Source organism: Podarcis liolepis (assembly GCF_965112155.1).
Source record: "Podarcis liolepis genome assembly, chromosome: 9".
Taxonomy (NCBI): domain Eukaryota; kingdom Metazoa; phylum Chordata; class Lepidosauria; order Squamata; family Lacertidae; genus Podarcis; species Podarcis liolepis.
The window spans coordinates 4207488-4226697 of record NC_139564.1 but is presented as its reverse complement, the minus strand read 5'-3'; the positions used below and the strand labels follow the sequence as shown (position 1 = coordinate 4226697).

Sequence of the window (19210 nt, the reverse complement as noted above, 5' to 3'; positions counted from 1 at the left end):
ATTTTGTGTTATGCCACACACCCCATGGCAGCCATTTTGTGTTATGCCACACACCCCATGACAGCCATTTTGTGTTATGCCACACACCCCATGGCAGCCATTTTTTAATGTGTACCCATAGCACTAACTCAGAATTAAAAGATGGTCCTATTGACCCCCCCACCCCCCCAAAAAGGCCTTTCAACCCCAGATCTTAAGTCTATTTTGGCTGCTGCCTTGGATATGTGGGAAAGAAGAAAAATCTACTTTCCTCACACACCTTTTCTCCCATCAAGAGGTACAAAGCTTCAGAGAAGCTCAGGTTTTCTTTTCAGTTAAGACTTGGCTGTGAAGGAACAAGTGCCAAATAGAGTATTTTTAGAGAATTTCACTGTTAAAAATAGCAGAGGTTGGCTTTCTGCCAGAGCTGCTTCGTTACAGATATCCAGGAAGTTTGCTAGGCGACATACCCTACTGTTTTTTACACAAATAATCAATTAGCATCGCTGCCCAACAATTAATGACCTTTTAGTTGTTTGACCTGCTTGTGTTAATTAGGAAAAATAAAATGCAGTGCGAATGTTACCAGACCTCAATAAGCCTATTATTTTTGTTTTATTTCACGTGGGAATTTATAACCATTGTCAGAAGGAATGTCCACCTATAACATGACTTTCCTTCTCTTTTCCCTAGGAAAGAGCCAAAGCACATGCAAAATTTAGCAAGAATCCCCTTAACTCTGAGCCCCACTGATTAAATCTACTAATTTGGGGATCTATTAATTGATCTGCTTTGTGGATTTATCTGCTAATTGAAAGCTCACGGCCCGATTTATTAAATTAAAAGTAGAGGAGGCATGGTTAGAGATATGAGCGGCTCAAGCAAACTTCGCCTCTCTCACAGCCGTATCAGCTGCTGCTAGCAATTTTCCAAAATAGTGATTACTAGCTCATATCGCAGATGATTATTAGCATTTAATTTAGCAGACTTCTGGCAGCTGGTACCCACAATTAATGACAAAAGGAATGCCTTAAATGTATTTATGCAGAGGGTTTTCCCTCTAGTTTTTTCAGAGGTGGGGGAAGAACAATCAAAGATGTTCCTTTAAATAATAAGGGTGCTGGAGTTGTAGCAAATGCCCCGGTCTTCTTTGGGTTGTTTTGTACAGTCATGAGGACTAGAACCCGGACCTTTCATGATCATACAAAGATCATCAGGGTTCAAGGTGAAATAGCAGCTTCTCTCCTGCAGGGGTCGCCAGTGTGGCACAATAACACCCTTAGTGTTAAGTTGTGGGTGAACATATCAGACGACACAGCGATTCTTCAGATAGCTCTTCTTTATTCACAGGCCAGAACAGAACTGAACTGAAGGGTTCAGCCAGCCTGCTTATATAGAGCTCAACTAGAACGCAACAGTAACCATTTCTGTAACTATCCAATCACTGAACGACACTATTGATCCCTTATTTGCATATGTGGACCTGAACTATCTACAGTATCCCCCTGCTGGCCCAGGGTGAGAACTTCAGTACATAACACTTAAGGTCAGGGGTCCCGAAACTAAGGCCCGCGGGCCAGATAAGGCTGCCCACTTCTGGATTGGAGGAGCACCGGAAATAGCTTGTGCGCATGTGCAAGCATTATTTGTGCATGCGTTATTTCCGGGGCACATCTGGGTCGGAGGAGGTCCGTGCACATGTGCACAAGCTATTTCCGGTGCTCCTCTGATCTGGAAGTGTGCCAGAAGTAGCATGTGCGCATGCTAGAGACACCGGCCCAAAGCGCAGTAAGTTTGCTGACCCCTGATCTAGGTCTCCCCCTGGTAGCCATGAAATCCCCCCACTTCCCACCCCCCGGTCACGAAGCAGAAAGGAGGGTTGCCTTTTTCTTCGCCTCTTATGTGTGTTTTGTCCCCCAAGAGAAGAGGAAATCTCTCATCCCAGACTTCATGCTGAAGACATTTCTCTTTCCTTAAAGGTGTTTGCCGGAACCTGAAGTCCATCGTGGTGCAGGTTGGGATCTCGGACTACTTTAAGGAACCAAACAGTTCTGAGGCCAGGAAGATGTTTGAGGAAATGGTGACCAAACTCCAGGTAATGAGTTTCCCACGTGGTCTAATCCTTATTAGTCTTGTTCTGCTTCTCTTCCTTTTTAGCAATGGGCTTGCTTGGAGAAAGAAGTGGCAAGAGCTCATCCTCAAAGGTCCCAGCTTCAGTCTTTTTATACAGTGCTTTTTTCTGGGAAGGACACAGGAGTACGCATACCCCTAAACATTTTATGACTCTTTGTACTTTTGTCCATTTACTGTATTTATTTATTTATTTACTGTATTTATTTATATATATATAATTTTTATTAAATTTTCTGTTTTACAGTTTAAAATACAGTGGACCTTCCGGATATGAATTAAATTCATTCCAGGGGTCCGTGCTTAACCTGAAAAGTCCGTAACCGGAGGCGCCGCTTCTGTGCACATGCGCAGCAAAACCCTGAAGTATACACTTCCGGGTTTGCCGCATTCACAACACAAAAGTTACGTATCCAGAGCGGTACGTAACTCAAAGGTCCAGCAATGACTTCCCTTCTTCTCTTTCCATGGTTCATTATTCATATCTTAAATCCCTGCATATTTTACACAAACTAAACCATTCAGTATTCCATTATTACATCCATCAAAAGTTATTTACACTGCTGAATTTATCTTAATAATGCCAACGTTTTCAAGTGTACACAATTCCGCCCCCCATATATTCATTAAACATTTTATTATCTTCATGAAACGTATGTTCTTCTTGTTCTCTTATTCTGTATGTTAAGTCTGCGCATATTCTGTCATCTTAAGCTGCCATTCTTCTTTGGTTGGGACCTCGCTCATTTTCCATTTAGGGACTAACAAAACACTGGCTGCAGTAGTGGCATACATAAATAACCTTTTTTGACACCTGGGAATTTCTGTCTGGATTATCTGCAACAGAAAGGAATCTGGTTTTGGGGAGGGGGAAGTACTTTTAAGCATTTTTTTCAATCTTCAGCTGGCAAAACCTGGAGCGCCACTGCCAGTCAGTGAAGGCAATGCTGAATAAATGACAAGCAGAGCCACCCCATGACTGGCTGTAGGTAAGAATGCAGGCAGCTGAGGACTGACTTAGGCAGACTGAGATTAGAGGGCCAGTCTCATTCACCCAAATCAGGGGTGGGAACATCTGGCCTGCCGGTCAGATTTGGCCCATAAAGCCATTTTTTTTTAACACTGGCCAGTCACTCCAATATAATGTGAACTTACCTGAGATCCTACTTCTTGGAAGAAAAACAATGACAAACCTAGGCAGCATCTTAAAAAGCAGAGACATCATCTTGCCGACAAAGGTCCATATAGTTAAAGCCATGGTTTTCCCAGTAGTGATGTATGGAAGTGAGAGCTGGACCATAAAGAAGGCTGACCGCCGAGGAATTGATGCTTTTGAATTCTGGTGCTGGAGAAGACTCTTGAGAGTCCCATGGACTGCAAGAAGATCCAACCTATCCATTCTTAAGGAAATCAGCCCTGAGTGCTCACTGGAAGGACAGATCCTGAAGCTGAGGCTCCAAGACTTTGGCCACCTCATGAGAAGAGAAGACTCCCTGGAAAAGACCCTGATGTTGGGAAAGATGGAGGGCACAAGGAGAAGGGGACGACAGAGGACGAGATGGTTGGACAGTGTTCTCGAAGCTACCAGCATGAGTTTGACCAAAGTGTGGGAGGCAGTGGAAGACAGGAGTGCCTGGCGTGCTCTGGTCCATGGGGTCACGAAGAGTCGGACATGACTAAACGACTAAACAACAACAACAAGTTGCTCCAATATAATGTACTTACCTGAGATCTGCTGCTGAAGGGTGGTATACGAATTTAATAAATCATAATTATAGCAGGTTATGTCAGTGGGTGCACAGGAGGGCAGAGATTGATTCTATCTAAGCTGCGAGTGCCAGTTCCCCTGTTTGCAAAATGGCTTTCAAACAGCCCCCATTCTGCGCTTTGAAGTCCCGGTAGTCGGGGCGTCAAAGCGCCACATCACCTGCCACTGCTTTGGCACAGGGTGATTGACAGATGGGCAATCCTGCTCACCTGTCAAATTTGCCCCTCACCCAGGTTGAGGATATAAGGATCTGACCCACCCGGCCAGAAAACGTTCCCTCTCTTTGGCCCAAACATTTAGAATTTATTGGAACTCCACGGCGTTTGTATAGAAAAGAACTGTCTTGTCGGAGACGTAATAAGGATAATATTTCTTTGAAACACCTGTTTTTACAATGACCTATACTTATTACGTTTTGGGAGAAAGTAGTGGATTATATAAATATGACTGTGTGGAAAAAAAATAAAATTTCCAGAGGATAATATTCTTTTGAGCTACGACATGGAATTTGACAACTGAGGAACGTAACTGGATTCTTCCTGCCCTTACTATGGCCAAAAGACTTATATTGCTGCATTGGAAAGATAAATTGATGCCTCCATTTAATCAATGGATTGAAAACATGATTGCACTTACCACTTATGAGTGGATTGCTTATAGATGTAGAGTTTGCGGGGGGAAATATAATGAAATTTGGAACCCGTTCAGGTTAAAAAATAAATACATACCATGTATAAGACGCCCCCTATTTTTGGGGACTCCAGATTAAGAAAACACCCCTCAGCACTACCCGTGTATAAGACGAGCCCCAATTTCAAACCTAATTTTTTGGTTAAAAAACCTAGTCTTATACATGGAAAAATACGGTATGTATTTGGATAATGCCAGTATCTATATATTAGGTAAGTATGTATGGAATTGCAGTTGTTATTTCTTATAGGGTTATAGTTTATCCTTTCACGTTCTCCCTTTTTATTTTTTATTCTTTGTTGTTAAAAAGAATTAAGAAGCAGCAGCAGCTCTGGCTCAACTGGAGCAGCCTGTTTCTTCTATCACACCACTTCCCCTGAAATTTATTGCCATCTCTCTCTTCTCTATCTCTTCCAGGCCCTGAAGAAGAGGCCGGGCTTTTCAAAGATTTTACACATTAAGGTGGAAGCTGGCTGTTAACCTTTGCAAGGGGAGAGACCAACGCGCACCCCAGATTAACATCTCCTGCCCGTCTGTTAGTAAAGACATCCTGGTGCCAACACCAGCAGCCTGCCTGCCAGCCTCAGTTCTCTGGACTGGCGCTTTCAGAAGCACCCAGCCGAGCGCACGCATCTTTGAGCAGGCCTTCCGGACTGGGCGCGACGAGCTCCTTTTCCTTGCGGTGAAGGGTCAGCTGTATCGCTGAGATGATGGTGCTATGAAAACACACACAAAATACGCCCGGCAAAGGAATTTCTCCAGACTGCCAGCGGGAACACCCCTTTTCCTTCTCCTCCTCCTCCTTTCATCTCACGGAGGCAGCTGTGCAAGGGAAGCTTGGCCCTTCTTTGCAGATCCTTCCTTTGCCGTTGAGACTCTCTCTTTCTTTTCGCCCTTCCAACAACTTCTCGGCCAAGGGTGACAAATCAACGAGGCTCCCTTGACTCCCTTGATTCGCCCTCCTCCTTTGTGGAAACGACTGGTCGTTCCTTCCGTCTGAAACTCCATCACCTCGGAGCCTCATTTTATCTCTTTCCTTTCGGGCTCTTTCTCTTGCTCACTCTTGGTTTTTTAATGAGGGAGGGGGCAGTTCCTATTGTGGGGAGAAGCAGGGATTCCTGTTCATTTTGATTTCCCCCCTCTTTCTTATGAAAGAAAAGGCAAAGCCAAATTTCCCTGCGGCCAGAGACCGCTACAATCCTAAGAAAACAAATCTCCTACCTTGCATAGGAACCCTGGAATGTTCTCCCCACTGACCAATTTCCCTCTTGGAGCCAGGAACATAGGAAGTTGCCTTATACAGAGTCAGGCCCTTGGTCCATCCAGCTCAGTATTGTCTATACAGACTGATAGCTGCTCTCCATGGTTTCAGGCAGGGAGTCTTCCCCAGTTCTCCCAGGAGATGCTGAGGACTGAACCCAGGACCTGGGCCGCTGAGCCAGGGCCCTTGTTCTCTCTCCTGCACAGGCCATAAAGCATCTTTGCCTGCAACATCCTCTTTTCATCTCTTGCCACCAACTTTTTCTTGATTCATGGAAAGCCGCCACCTTCCTCTTCTGGCGGGTGGCTTCGCCGAGTGATTAATCGTTTGGCAATTGGCACAGTGGAAAGGAGACGTTTCTGCTTTGAATGTAAGCCTCCTCCATCCATCATCCCTAGCTTGCCTGCTTTCCAGGAGGCAGGGAGATCCAGTCCCGTCCTGTCCCCCCATGATTTCCAGATCTGCAAGTTCCCTCCAGATATTAACTGGCCCCCGACATTAACCAGTTCCCAATCCCTGCCGTTTATGCCAAGATTTAGGGAGCACATAGCTGCCAGAAATGAGAGGAACCAGCTCTGCCCGAATTTCTCAGGCAGATGGCTTTGCTTCAGTTGGATTTCTTGGGGAAGAAGGATGGAGTTTGCAGTCAGCCTCCTGCTGTGGCGATGGATCAGCAGCAAAAATGACACAGCTAGCAAGTGTGGGTTCCAGATCCTGCAAGGAGGAGTCTGGCTTATAAGCTCACGGCCAAAACATTTGATCAACCTGAGGAAGTCCTTTCTGGCATAGCATTTATGCTGAATCCCCAGAGGCAGTCGAGGGCTGGCCTGGAGAGAGGACTCAAGGGAAGCATTTTCTAGTCTAAGCCAAGGGTCGCTATGCTGTGCCTTCATCAGCTGGAATTATCCGAAGCTGTTTTTATTCCATCAGAGCATCTCCAGTCTTGGAGGGGGGGGGCGAGGCTGACCTGTTGGGTTTCTGCCTGGTGTGCAGCTGATGAAGGCACAAGCTCCATGCCAGAAAAAAACAAGGCAACCCCCATCTCAGAGCCAACGCTTATCAGACCCAACCCTTATCAAGCAACTGTTGGACTCCCGGTTCAGTACAGTAAGCCCGCAACTTATACACCTTTAACTTATATTCAGCTTTATGCACTTTGCAAAAAAAAATTAAAATTAAAAGGGGGCATGCATCCAGGAAAAATGTCTTTGACAATTTTGGATTTATGCACAGTGCCCAGAATGCAATGTAAGTTGCAGGCTTAACTGTAGTTACAAAGATAAGTTATTTGAAAAAGACAGATAGGACTATATATGGTGGATTCTAAAGCTTCTATTACTTGAGTGGTATTACCTGAGAGAGAAAACTGATAATCAGTCCCCCCCCCCTTCAAAAAAAGGAGGGAGGATCCTTATTCCTTATGTTGCACACAAAAAGCACCAAGAATTCTGTGGCAAGAATAAGTTGTGCAAAGCACACTTGATGATGACACCATGCTGATTTTGGGGGTTCTTGAACACAGAACCTTCAGTGAGCAGGAAGGCTACAGAAACTGCGAATTAGTTTAGGCTGCATCTGCGCTTCTTCAATGCACCATTCAAAGTGAAAAGGTTAATCCTTCTTATGGCTGTGTTATCATTTGCCACTGAATCGGAGCAAATGTCAGTCGGGTCTTCTCCAATGGACAGTTCCTCAGATTTATCGCGAAGGAACGGGTGTTCCACAGGGGGAGGCGGTGGAGCAGAAGCAAAACCACTCACACCCATGCAAGTCTGAATGGGCCCTGAATCAGAATGTTTCAGGACCCTGGACAGAGCCCCATGGAAGGCGCTCCCTGGACCCACACAGAGGAGAGAGTAGTTGCCTGAACGAGAGGCAGAGGACTTTTTAGGGCCAAGTGGAAAGTGTGCCTTTAATATAGATATTTAAAATAATTAAGAAGAGTGTGTATGCAGGTTGCAAGCTTCAACCCAGCAGGAGCTGGCTGCAAATTAGAGAACAGATAGTCTGCAGGTTCTGCCCTCCTCTACTCACCCCTCCCAATTAACCTCAGTCTCCAAGACATTACAAAGGCCAACTCTAGGCATTTAGGCCCTGAAATCTTAGGTATGGGATGCTGCTGATTCTAGTGTTAGGAGAAATCCACACTCAAAAGCTGGTGGGTTTTCATGAGGACTTAAAAAAATTGACAAATCTACTTGCAGCTCCCGGCCAAGTGACACATTGGGTGGGAAACTTACGCTTGGTGCCATGTGAAGTGTTAAATTGCCCTAAGAAGATCTCTCAGTTTCGGCAGGCAATAAATAGTCTCTAAGAATTCATATAGCAACACTGGGGAGAGTGAGAATTCAGAGAAAAGGAGGGTCAACGGAACCCTCACTGAGATATTGGATCTGCAAAAATCCAGTTCTGCTTCGCAGAATTATTGCCTTTTCCAGCAGCCAACTCTCACAGGTAGTGATTTTTATTTTATTTTAATCCTGATTCCGAAAGACTTGCACAACCTTTGGGGTTTTTTTGTTCTCCTGTCGTGAGGGCACAAAGGTCACAAATCCTGGAGTAAATGGAGAGCTCTTGCAGGAAGGAGGCCCCAGGATGCATTGCTCCACCTGCACCTTGAGATGCACTGCATTCTGAGAAATGCAGTCTTCAAGGAGCAGGGCACCCTCGTGTTTACAAGGAAGGCAGCCATTTTGCCAAAGTTTCTTTTTTCATCATGGCCCTGGAGGTGACACCGAAGGGACAGGAGGAGGAAGGGAGCAAAGTGTTTGGTGTGGCCAGCTTAACGGTCCGAAGAGTCTAAAAGGATGCCTAAAAAACCAGCAAAAATTAAAAATAATCATCCGATAAGAAGGAACAAAACAAAAAGCAACAAGGATGGAGGAGAAAGTGAACACGAGCCTCCTAAATTCCACATTTTGATACTTTTTAAACACAAGAGTTTTCTGGCAGTGGCGATAAACCATGACCTTGAACGGTCGCCTTTGACACAGTGCAGAAACTTGAACAAATGTTACCTTAAATTCAAGAAAAGTCAGTATTTATTTCTATAAAGAATAATAAAAAAAGACGAAGAGAGATTTTAAAGCAAAGTTATTTACTCAGCATGTGTCGCTATGCTCTGTTCTTAGTGAGGGATTGCTTTAACTGAGAGTCGTTTCGGGGACTGATTTATTTATTTTGGTTCCTCCTCATTCATCAAGGGCAGAGAAGGTCAGCTCACGAGGATGTTTGCTGCTGCTATGACTACAATTTCCATTACTTTCTGCCCCCTCTCACCTTCTTTTCCTTTTTGAAAGAGAGTGCCAGAGAGGAAACCAGCCCATTGGATGTGAGGAGGACTCGAGAGCCAATTCTGGCCTGATACTATCTTTCTTGCCCTCGTTCTAATGCATCCTTCTGCAGAGTCTCTGGTAGTGGAACAATCTAAGGTTTGGGTCACCCTGATTAATCCAGGGATGTGCCCTCAGGATTTAGCTGGAACATTCTTTCATTTTTGGAAGCGGGGGCAACTGTGACAGCATCCACCTACAGCAAGTCCTCCAAGCAATGGCATTCGACTGGATGGAGTGGCTACCAGGAGGGGGAAAGCTTTCCCTCCTTTTCCTCTTGTTGCCCCCAAGATCGCATTCCAAGGGATGTGTGAACAGAGGGCAGCGGTCAAGAACTGCGCATGGTGCACAGCGATTCGCCTGGGAAGCCACGATTTCATGTTACCAGGACATATAACTGGGAGGGAAGGTGGAAGAGCAAGATTAAAAGGTGTGACTCAGAGGAACAGAGACCAAAGTGTCTTCTAAGAGATATTTCATCTCTAGGTTTGGAGGGTTGTTGGGGGAGGGCGAGGAGAGCAAGATGTTTATTTATTTATTTACCTATGTGTTTATTTATTTATTGGGTGGAATGACGTCGCTATTTATTTTCTCTTTTTTTAAGAAAATAAGAATGATGATGATGATAACTGTGAGATTCTCTGCCTGTGAACTTTGGTCAAAATTGAGCTATGGGTTTGTGGTCTCCCTCCCTTTTATTATTATTATTATTATCATAAATCCCTGACTAGTTCATGGCCTTCCTTTCTTCCCTGTCCCCCACCCCAACAGTCTCACAGCTCACTGTGCTGCGAAGGCAGGAAAAAAGAGGTTTGTAAGTGGATGATGATGTGATGTTCGCTGGAAATTATCCCCCCCCCCCCCCAATATCTGCAGTGTTAACCCTTGCACCCTTTGAACAGGACCTGAGCACTTTTGATATATGTTTTCTTTCCTGTTTAAAACTTATTCTTATTCTTAACCCAGAAATCAGATAGTTGGGGCCACGATCCAGTTAGCACCTGCAAACCTCACAGATTCCAATGGGAAACCACAGAGCCTAGGCTTAACTTTCTCCTAGGGGCATCAATAAGACTTTAAAGTGTTTTACTTTGTTCTGCACTTATCTATTCAGAAGTAAGTCTAATTGAGTTCAATGGGAAGCATGTAGAGAAGTGCAGACTAACAGGAGCTGGATCAAGCCCCCTGACCTTCTGGGTGTCATAACGTAAATTTGAGCCAAAAACTTGTTTTGTGTTCTTTTAAGAAAAAGCTGGGTGGGAGGCAGAAAATATCTCTGCAATGCTTTGAAGGCAAATTAATTTTTCTTAATGTGATCATTTGTATTACTGGGTTCTGTGAGGATGTTCTAAAGGCCTTTGGGGAATATAAACATTAATTGAACGGATAGTGCAGGAAATGGTATGCTCAGTTTGAAGAGCTGCTTAGCACATCAGTGTGCCTCAATCGATCGCTCCACCCTCAACAGCTCACAGCTGAAGCCCCGCTCAGAGGTTTGGGTTGCCCTCCACGCCTTCAATGGGTACAGAGTATGAGGCAACAGGCTCTGCTCTCCCTACCCACATCTGCTAAATACCTGGAGAAGAACCCAGATTTATGAAAAGGGCTTGGATGTGCGAGCAGTTTTCCCTTAAAAAGCAAGGGGGCATACGAACATCCTTTTCTATGGGGATTGCACTATGGTGGCAAGTTCATACACACAGGCTATGACTTCATGGTGCGCTCATTGAGAAATTTGCGTGCAAGTGGAAGTTGAGCCACAGTGTATTGGGGGGGGGGGGCATTTCCCAACAGCAGTTCACCTTCTGCAAAACTGGGGTGGCTATTTTTGCGCAGAGAGGCTATACCAGGGGTCGGCAAGGCTTACCGGCCATGGGCCGGATCACTCCCACTGAGATCCTCCGTGGGCTGGACCGGCGCAGCACGATGCCAGAAATTGCGTCTGCACATGCCCAGATGCCGAAAATCACACCCACACAGAAGCTTTTTTTGGCATCTGGGCATGTGCAGATGATGCAGTTTCCGGTATCTGCGCATGCGCATATGCGGTTTCCAGCGCCACTTGGCAAGTCCCCGTGCCGTGCTGCACTGGTTTAGCACAGCGTGTGGGGGACTCGCCAAGGGAGCGGCTCGTGGGCCAGTAAAATGGTCTTCATGGGCTGCATCCGGCCCATGGGCCACACATTGACAAGCCCTGGGCTATGCTATGCAGTTGCTACCTGTATAGTAGCAAGGAGCGGGGGAGGAATTTGGTTCAGATTGCATTCAAATTCAAATTTCCCAGATTCACATTTTTCCAAAACAGCACAGGAACTTTGAAATCCACATATCCCCGAATTTTGCAACGCATTTCTCCAGACAAGTAATGTGTGCCCCCCAAAAAGGGAATTGTGTTAAATGTGCATATAAATGCATACATCAGTGAAAATAGCACAATCGGGGGAAATGCTGTGGAAAAATGTCTTCGGTCTGTGAAATTGCATACAAATATGTGTTTATTAGGAGAAATTTGCGTGAAAATGTGATGGATTTTCATGAGCACTTTTTTAAAAAGAAAAAAAGGAAAATTGCAAGTTGCTGCAAAATGTGGATTAAGATTGGAACACTGAGAAACTGGAAGAAATCAAAATTGACAGATTCCCCCACCCCTAAAAGTACCTGCTGCCCCTTTGACTTGGAAGGAGACTGCCCAGCGCTGACCGTGCTTTGGAGGGAGATGGGGACAGATGGCAGAGTCGCCGCAAAAGGCAGTGATTTATCTTTCGCTCTTTCCGAGCAAACTTCACACCTCCCTTTGCAATGTCACCTTCTGCTGAGCAAAATGAACCCGAGGAAAATCTGGCGCTGCTGGTGCACGAAGCGCCTCTGCCGCCGCGTGGGTTTGTTTTAACGTGGTTTGCAAAGTGGAGACGCCTCTTTGTGTTTTGCAAAGATCGAGGCCCATTTCGGGCGGCTGCGGCTGCGTGGCTTGTTGGTGCTGTCGCTGCTCTAATGCGCTTTTGTAGAACCATCAAATGTTGAAGCTTTGTGGTGTCAGTCTGCGCGGAAAGAGGGAAACTTTGAGCATGAAGCTTTCTGCGTCATGTCATTTAGCACGTGGCGCTATCCGAACGAAGTGAAACGTACGCCTCTGCCATTTGCGGCATGGGATCTGCTTCTAAGATCCAGGGCTGGCTCAAGCGTTGGCTAGTGGGAGCACATGGCTTAAGCACCAACACCAGATGAGGAGGAGGAGGAGGAGGGAGCAGTTTATGGGCAAGGATCATAGGTTGGCAGTAGAGCACCTTGCTTGCATGCGGAAGGCCACAATGTAGACCTGGAAGAGACCCCTGCCTGAGACTCTGCAAAGTCACTGCCAGTCAGGCTATTGAGCTGCATTGAACTTTGGCCAAGTCCTATGTAACTAGCTTGGATTTTGAGCATGGGTAGAAGAAAGTTCCCTGAATGCCACAGTCGGCTACTAAGGGGAAGAGTGTCAGACCAGATCCATGGTGGAAGTTTACGCAGCCAGGAGATGGGAAATGCCAGAGGGATGTGGTCAGTGCGCATCTCGGGTCCATGGCATCAGCTGCTGTCCCAGAAAAAATGAAAACTGTCTACTGATCAGGATCATGGCCGCAGAGGAGCCCACGAGCAGGGCATGAGGGTAGCAGCCATTTTTCGCTGTTGCTTCTCCCATTAACTGGTATTCAGAGGTAGACTGCTCCTGCTCATAGATGCTCCATTCTGTTGTTAGACCTATTCCTCAATGTATTTGCCCATGCTTCTTTTAAAGCCAAGCTTTCTTTTCTTCCTTCACCTGCAAATGTCATCACCCCTTGGGCCAATTTCAAGGCACCTGTAAAGCTTCCATCTCCTTCCATCTTTCTGCAGTTTCTTTGCTTGTTTCATAGAATGTATATGCCACCTGATTGTAGGGGGGAAAGCTCAACGCGGTTTATACCTCCAAGGTGGGCCCTGATTGCCGAGGGCAAAATTGTCTTTCTGCAGATTCCCAAAGTGTAGAGAATATCGCAGTTCTGTTGAGCAGGGCTGGAAAATTCTCCAGAGCTTTCTCTGTTTCCTTGCTCATTCCGGAGTTGAGAGTGTGCGCTTGTCTGCGTCCCAGTCCAGTAAGGATAAATGACCATCAATATTCCCATGTTACCTTTCTATATAGCCTCCAGATTGTGAGGGGCCCCCAATCTGCAAGCTGGGAGAAATTTTAGGAGTGCAAGCATGCACCTTGGGTTTGAGCTTCCTTGGTGGTGTTTCGGCGATATAGATAAAGGTAAAGGGACCCCTGACCATTGGTCCAGTCGTGGCCGACTCTGGGGTTGCGGCACTCATCTCACTTTATTGGCCGAGGGAGGCGGCGTACAGCTTCCAGGTCATGTGGCCAGCATGACTAAGCCGCTTCTGGCAAACCAGAGCAGCACACGGAAATGCCGTTTACCTTCCCGCCGGAGCGGTACCTACCATATTTTTCACTCTATAAGATGCACCAGATCATAAGACGCACCTAGTTTTTGGAGGAGGAAAACAAGAAAAAAAATATTCTGAATCCCAGAAGCCAGAACAGCAAGAGGGATCGCTGTGCAGTGAAAGCAGCAATCCCTCTTGCTGTTCTGGCTTCTGGGATAGCTGCGCATCCTGCATTCGCTCCATAAGATGCACACACATTTCCCCTTACTTTTTAGGAGGGTAAAAGTGAGTCTTATAGAGCAAAAAATATGGTATTTATCTACTTGCACTTTGACGTGCTTTTGAACTGCTAGGTGGGCAGGAGCAGAGACCAAGCAACGGGAGCTCACCCCGTCGAGGGGATTCGATCCGCCGACCTTCTGATCGGCAAGTCCTAGGCTCTGTGGTTTAACCTACAGCGCCACCCGTGTCCCCAGTTTTGGTGATATAGATAGTGTTATTTGCACATATCTGTACAGACCGAGAATCAGATTAAAAGGGCTTGCAGCATTAACTAACAAGAGATCTTACTACTTCACTGGGTTCCTAAGGAAAAGCCCCCCAAGCGATAGTGTCGGTTTCTGCGCAAAGAGCAAGTCAAGTCTCTGTGTCTCCCAGTTGCAGCTCAGCAGGGGAGAAAACATGATGGACCCCTGGCCTAATTGCTCTACTACAACCGACAGTCATCACCGCCAACATGGGGTGGGGAAAACATTTTATGGCAACGCACCTGCACTCGGCCAATTCTGCAGTTGTGCCAAGAGAAGCTGAACAGATTTGGACAGGGCCGCTGCCTTGTTTCATTTATTTATTTATTATATAAAATTTTATACAGTGCTTGATTGGAAAACAAAAACAAAAACCCTCAAAGTGGTTTACCAAAATGGTAAGGCTAAAAAAAATGTGCAGTAATTGAAGGCATGAGAAAAATTGCTAAAAATACCAACTTTCTAAACCTCTGGATTGGCTTGTCTAAACACACACACAAAAATGAGCAGGGACCGAAAAGAAGAAGAAGAATACAGTGGAACCTTGGTTGTCGAATGCTTCGGAAGCCGAAAAATTCGAAATACAAACGCCGACAACCCGGAAGTGAATGCTTCCATTTGCAAACGTTTCTCCATTTTTTTAAAGGAATTTGCCGGCCGGCAATTGTGGCTCGGTTGTCAAACCTTTCGGATGTCAAACGGTTTTCCAGAACAGATTATGTCCGACAACTGAGGTTCCACTGTAATAATTTATTACTTATACCTTGCCTATGTGACTGGGTTGCCCCAGCCACAAGGAAGCTTCCAACATAATAAGAGTCATTTTAAAAAGAGTACAGTGAAGGCAGCTGCCTAGTATCAAGCAGCAGGGAGTTCCGAAGGGTAGGTACTGCCACGGTAAAAGATTGAGAATGTGGTCTTTTGTGGCCTCTGTGATATTTCCAATTCCGCTGACCAAAGTGGCTGTGGGGCTTCATTGCAAGGGAAAGGTGTTCTCTATGGCAAACCGGCCTCAAGTGGCTCAGAGCTTTGAATAGTAGCAGGAATGCCTTGAACTTGGCCCGTTGTCTCTCACAAAGATTCCTGGCTTGACCATCTCAGCCGTCTCTTCCTCCACGAAATTCAACCTTAGAGATCTAATACAGCAGGGCTGCAGGGGACCCAAAAGAGATGTTCTGGAAAGATGCTGTGATTTAAGTTAGGCACCCAGGCAGCGCATGTGTGATGCTGTTGGATTCTGGAGCTGATGACTTAACGGTGCTGATCCAACAAGTTGTGGGGGGCTGTTTCTGTTCCCCCCCACACACAGAGAGAGAAACACACCATAACTGTATTTCTTTAGGGGAAAGAGAGTTTCCTCCGCACAACTGCACGCAGGGCTCTCCGGAGAGTGGCATCATCTCTTTCATTGCTGCCATGGAGACATTTATTAAAAGATATGAAATCTTGTCAGCAGCAAGATCAATTGGTTCGGGCTGTCAAATCTTCTGCAGGCTTTCGGAGGCCTTTCTTCCTTAACAAAAGGGGTGGGGTGGGAAACGGATTTGCCTGTCAGCACCATCAGATAATCCGCAGCAAAGGTGCAGAAATAGAAACCCAGATATGTAAAGAAGATCCCTTTACACAACCTCCGCTTCAGATGAGCATTTGGCAACCGGTCTTGCCGACGTCTCCAATAAAGCAGCGGCAGGCTGTGAGAAACTGACGCTTAGAAAGTGAAAATTCTGCACTTAGGCAATCTATAACCCTGCCAACCGGGTTCTGTGAGCTGCATAAATTAGGCAAATTTGCAACTGCGCCTCACGTTCCCATCCCGTGGATTTAATTCTGCGGTGTTATTATCGGGGATCATTTATTCTGGTTCCAATGGACAGAGAGAGGTATTGCAAGGGGTTTGGGCCCAGACCTTGACATCGTCTTCTAGATTCTGAGAATCCAGCCCAATGACCGCTCCCCACATTAAATGGGGGGCACCCTTTGTGTGCTCGCATGCAGCCCCCTGGACCCTATGCCGTACCATTAGCACAGGCTTGGCCTCGCCTTCCCCAGGTGGGATACCTGGAGGTCTCCGCCTACCTCAGCCAGCTGCCCAATCCCGCCTGGGGAGGCGTTGCCAAGGTGATCAGGCCAGGTAGGGGGAGGGACCACCCTGCCCACACAATAGGGGAAGGATCTTGGGTAGTCCCTCTACCTGGCCTGATCACCTTGGCAACGCCTCCCCAGGCGGGATTGGGCAACTGGCTGAGGTAGGCGGAGACCTCCAGGTCTGTGCTAATGGTGCCGCATAGGGTCCAGGGGGCTGCGAGCGACCGCGCAAAGGGCACCCCCCATTTAATGTGGGGAGTGGCCATTCCGTGTTAAGCACATCAAATAATAGATACTCACTATGCTTTCCAGGGGGTTATAAACTTGGTTTCAAAAAAAATAAAAATAAAAGCTGAAAGTTTCAGGAAGTTGAATCCTGCACTCCCTTCTGTGCTTTCCTTTGCTCCTGCAAAAATAAAAATAAATCACAGTGTATGCACATAAACTCTGTCCCTAAATATACGTCTATTTGCTCTGTCTGGCACGCCTCTCCAGCTGCTCCCGCTCCAAGCCTGTTTGTCTTCCCTGGATTTGGGGGTCGAGTTGTGAATTAGGGTTTCTACAAGGCCACATTTGTTAAAGCTTATCTGTTTTTTGGCTTGGCGCCGCCTTTAGCCTTATGTTGTCATGACAATGGGTTAAAAGAGCTTGCTTGCAGGAATCGCCTCAGGATTGGCCTTTCTCAACCTTGGGTCCGCAGATGTTGTTGGACTACAAGTCCCATCATCCCTAACTAGCAGGACCAGCGGTTAGGGATGATGGGATTTGTAGTCCAACAACATCTGAGGACCCAAGGTTGAGAAAGGCTACTCTGAATGGACGCCATTGGTAGACAGCCTGCCAGATGAAATGGGCCATTGATCTGGTCCTCACAAAGCGGGGCATCGCATCCAGAGGTCCAGAAAACCCAATTCCCATCTCTTCACACCAGAAGTCACACCAGATCCTCCAAACATCCTATTTCTTGAGCGTTCAACCTGATCCGCTTTGCAAAATGCCTACGCAGAAGTAATATTGCATCCAGTGTTTATTGCGCATTCATTCTGATTTGTTTGCAGAGAGGTCACACCATTATAATACAGTTATATAATGTGCATTGATTCTGATTTGCTTGCTGGGTGTCTATACGTTTTCCCATTAATCATTTGTTTGTCCTTTTCTTAACCACACTTCTTCATCGCTTCCCCAACCGCAAAAAGTCAGCTTCTTTTTAAACAAAAATTTGGTGTGCTGGGGCAATGAGGTGCTTGAATCCATTTTAGCGGTGCATAGCTAAATTCCTGCTGGCATGAATCCATGACATTCTGGAGACACCTGTGCTCTCTTTAATCCGGAATAAATCCATTATGTCAAAGGACACCTCCCTCCTAAGGATTTAAACCACTTTAACATTCATGGCTTCCCTCTAAAGCAGTACTGTAGTGAGATGACTTCTTGAGATAATGGTCTGAAAACTCCCATCAGCCCTTCAAGGGACTACAGTTCCCAGGATGCCTTGAGGAAAACCAAGACAGTTGAAGTGACAAAAATCCAAAGGATAACATTATCTTTAAAATACGACCAAGGGATGCCTCAGATTAAGTGGAAAGGGATTTTTGGGGAGCGGGACACTGATAATGGTTGAATATTGGAGCGCCAAGGAGAAATAATCCAGTTTGTTGGTGAAACAGGATCTTGAGACCCAACTTAGAGGAGATCTCTTTGGCAGATTCCCAAGACAGGGGTGCATAATGGGTGGAGACCCTGGTACTCCAGTTATTGTTGAATGCCAGCTCCCCCTCTTCATCCCTGACCATTGGACATGCTGGCTGGGGCCACTGGGAGCTGGAATTCAACAACCTCTTCAGGGCCACAGACATCCCCATCTCTGATATAGGGTGCAAAAGTGTTGTCAGAATGGCAGAGAAGCGGGCTTGACTCCGCCAGTGCCTCGTGAGCTTTTGGACAATCTTTGTTCACAAAATAGCTAGGAGATAAGGAGATCTTCCCCTCTGTATTCAAAAATTAAGAAGAGTCCTTCTGGGTCAGGCCAGTGGCCCATCTTAGACCAGCATCCTGTTCTCACAGTGGCCCACCAGATGCTTGTTGCAAACCAGCAATCAGGATTCGAACACAAGACCGTCCTGTGGTTTCCAGGAACTGGTCTTGAGAAACTGGTCTGCATCTGTGGAAGCAGAGTCGAGCCATTCTGGCTAGCAACCATTGATAGCCCTCTCATCCATGAATTTATACAATCCTTTTTAATCCTGTGGGGGAGAGTTCCATAGGCTAACGATGTTTTGCATGAAGCAGGGCTTTCTTTACTGCATTATTTTGGGCCACCGAACCAACCTCATGATGGTCATGCTTTCTGGACAGCCTGTTTGCATCGTTTGGCGCACAGCGCCGCAAAAGAATTTCCCTCCCAGAACAGGTTTTACATCCAGAATTAATTGCAACCCGTCATGGGGGGGTCGAGGGCAAGGCGTGAGGGACCCGAAGATAACCGAGGGGACTGTGGGGGGGGGGACTCGTTTCTCAAAGCACTTGTGACTTTCTGCATCACTCATTATAAGTAACTGAAAATGTGTTAGTGTGCCAGAAAGAAAGAAAGAAAGAAAGAAAGAAAGAAAGAAAGAGTCCAGCAATTAAGCTATTTTTTTAATTATATAAATATATGTATATTTTAGTCTTTAGAGGAAATGTGCCAGTGTTCTGAGAACCAAAATGTTTGTTTGCCCCTGTGTCTCGAGACAGATCCCAAATACCAAGTGGGAAAATGGCTTTATGGGAGGGGGAAAGCTGTGAAGGGGGGGGGAGAGAGGAGGGCACGGGGGGGGGGGGAGAGAAAGACACGACATGGCAATCAACAGGTTAAATCTCAGCCAGTTCCCCGAATGGCTGGTGGTTCTCAAACGCTGGAGTCTTTCCCTTGCAATCAAATTTTGAGCCTCGCCCAACTAGACAGTGGCATAGCGTGGGGGGTGCAGGGGGAGCCGGCCGCACCGGGCGCAACATCTGGGGGTTAGGGTTAGGGGGCGCAAATCCACGGATT

At 46.4% G+C, this 19210-nt stretch overlaps 1 protein-coding gene and 1 long non-coding RNA gene across 2 annotated transcripts in view; both read left to right on the top strand.

The window, feature by feature from the left end:
• FBXO41 (F-box protein 41) overlaps window positions 1–6994 on the top strand; it is a 77371-nt gene extending 70377 nt beyond the window's left edge. Inside the window, exons 12-13 of the mRNA XM_083458691.1 lie at window positions 1959–2074; window positions 4985–6994. Of these exons, the coding sequence (XP_083314817.1) occupies window positions 1959–2074; window positions 4985–5047 (179 nt within the window). The 3' untranslated portion in view covers window positions 5048–6994. The remainder of the gene's footprint in view (window positions 1–1958; window positions 2075–4984) is intronic.
• Window positions 1–14949, top strand: part of LOC310686073 — a 143792-nt gene extending 128843 nt beyond the window's left edge. Inside the window, exon 2 of the long non-coding RNA XR_014515705.1 lies at window positions 13512–14949. This is a non-coding gene — a long non-coding RNA (uncharacterized lncRNA). The remainder of the gene's footprint in view (window positions 1–13511) is intronic.
• The last annotated feature ends 4261 nt before the right edge of the window (window positions 14950–19210 follow it).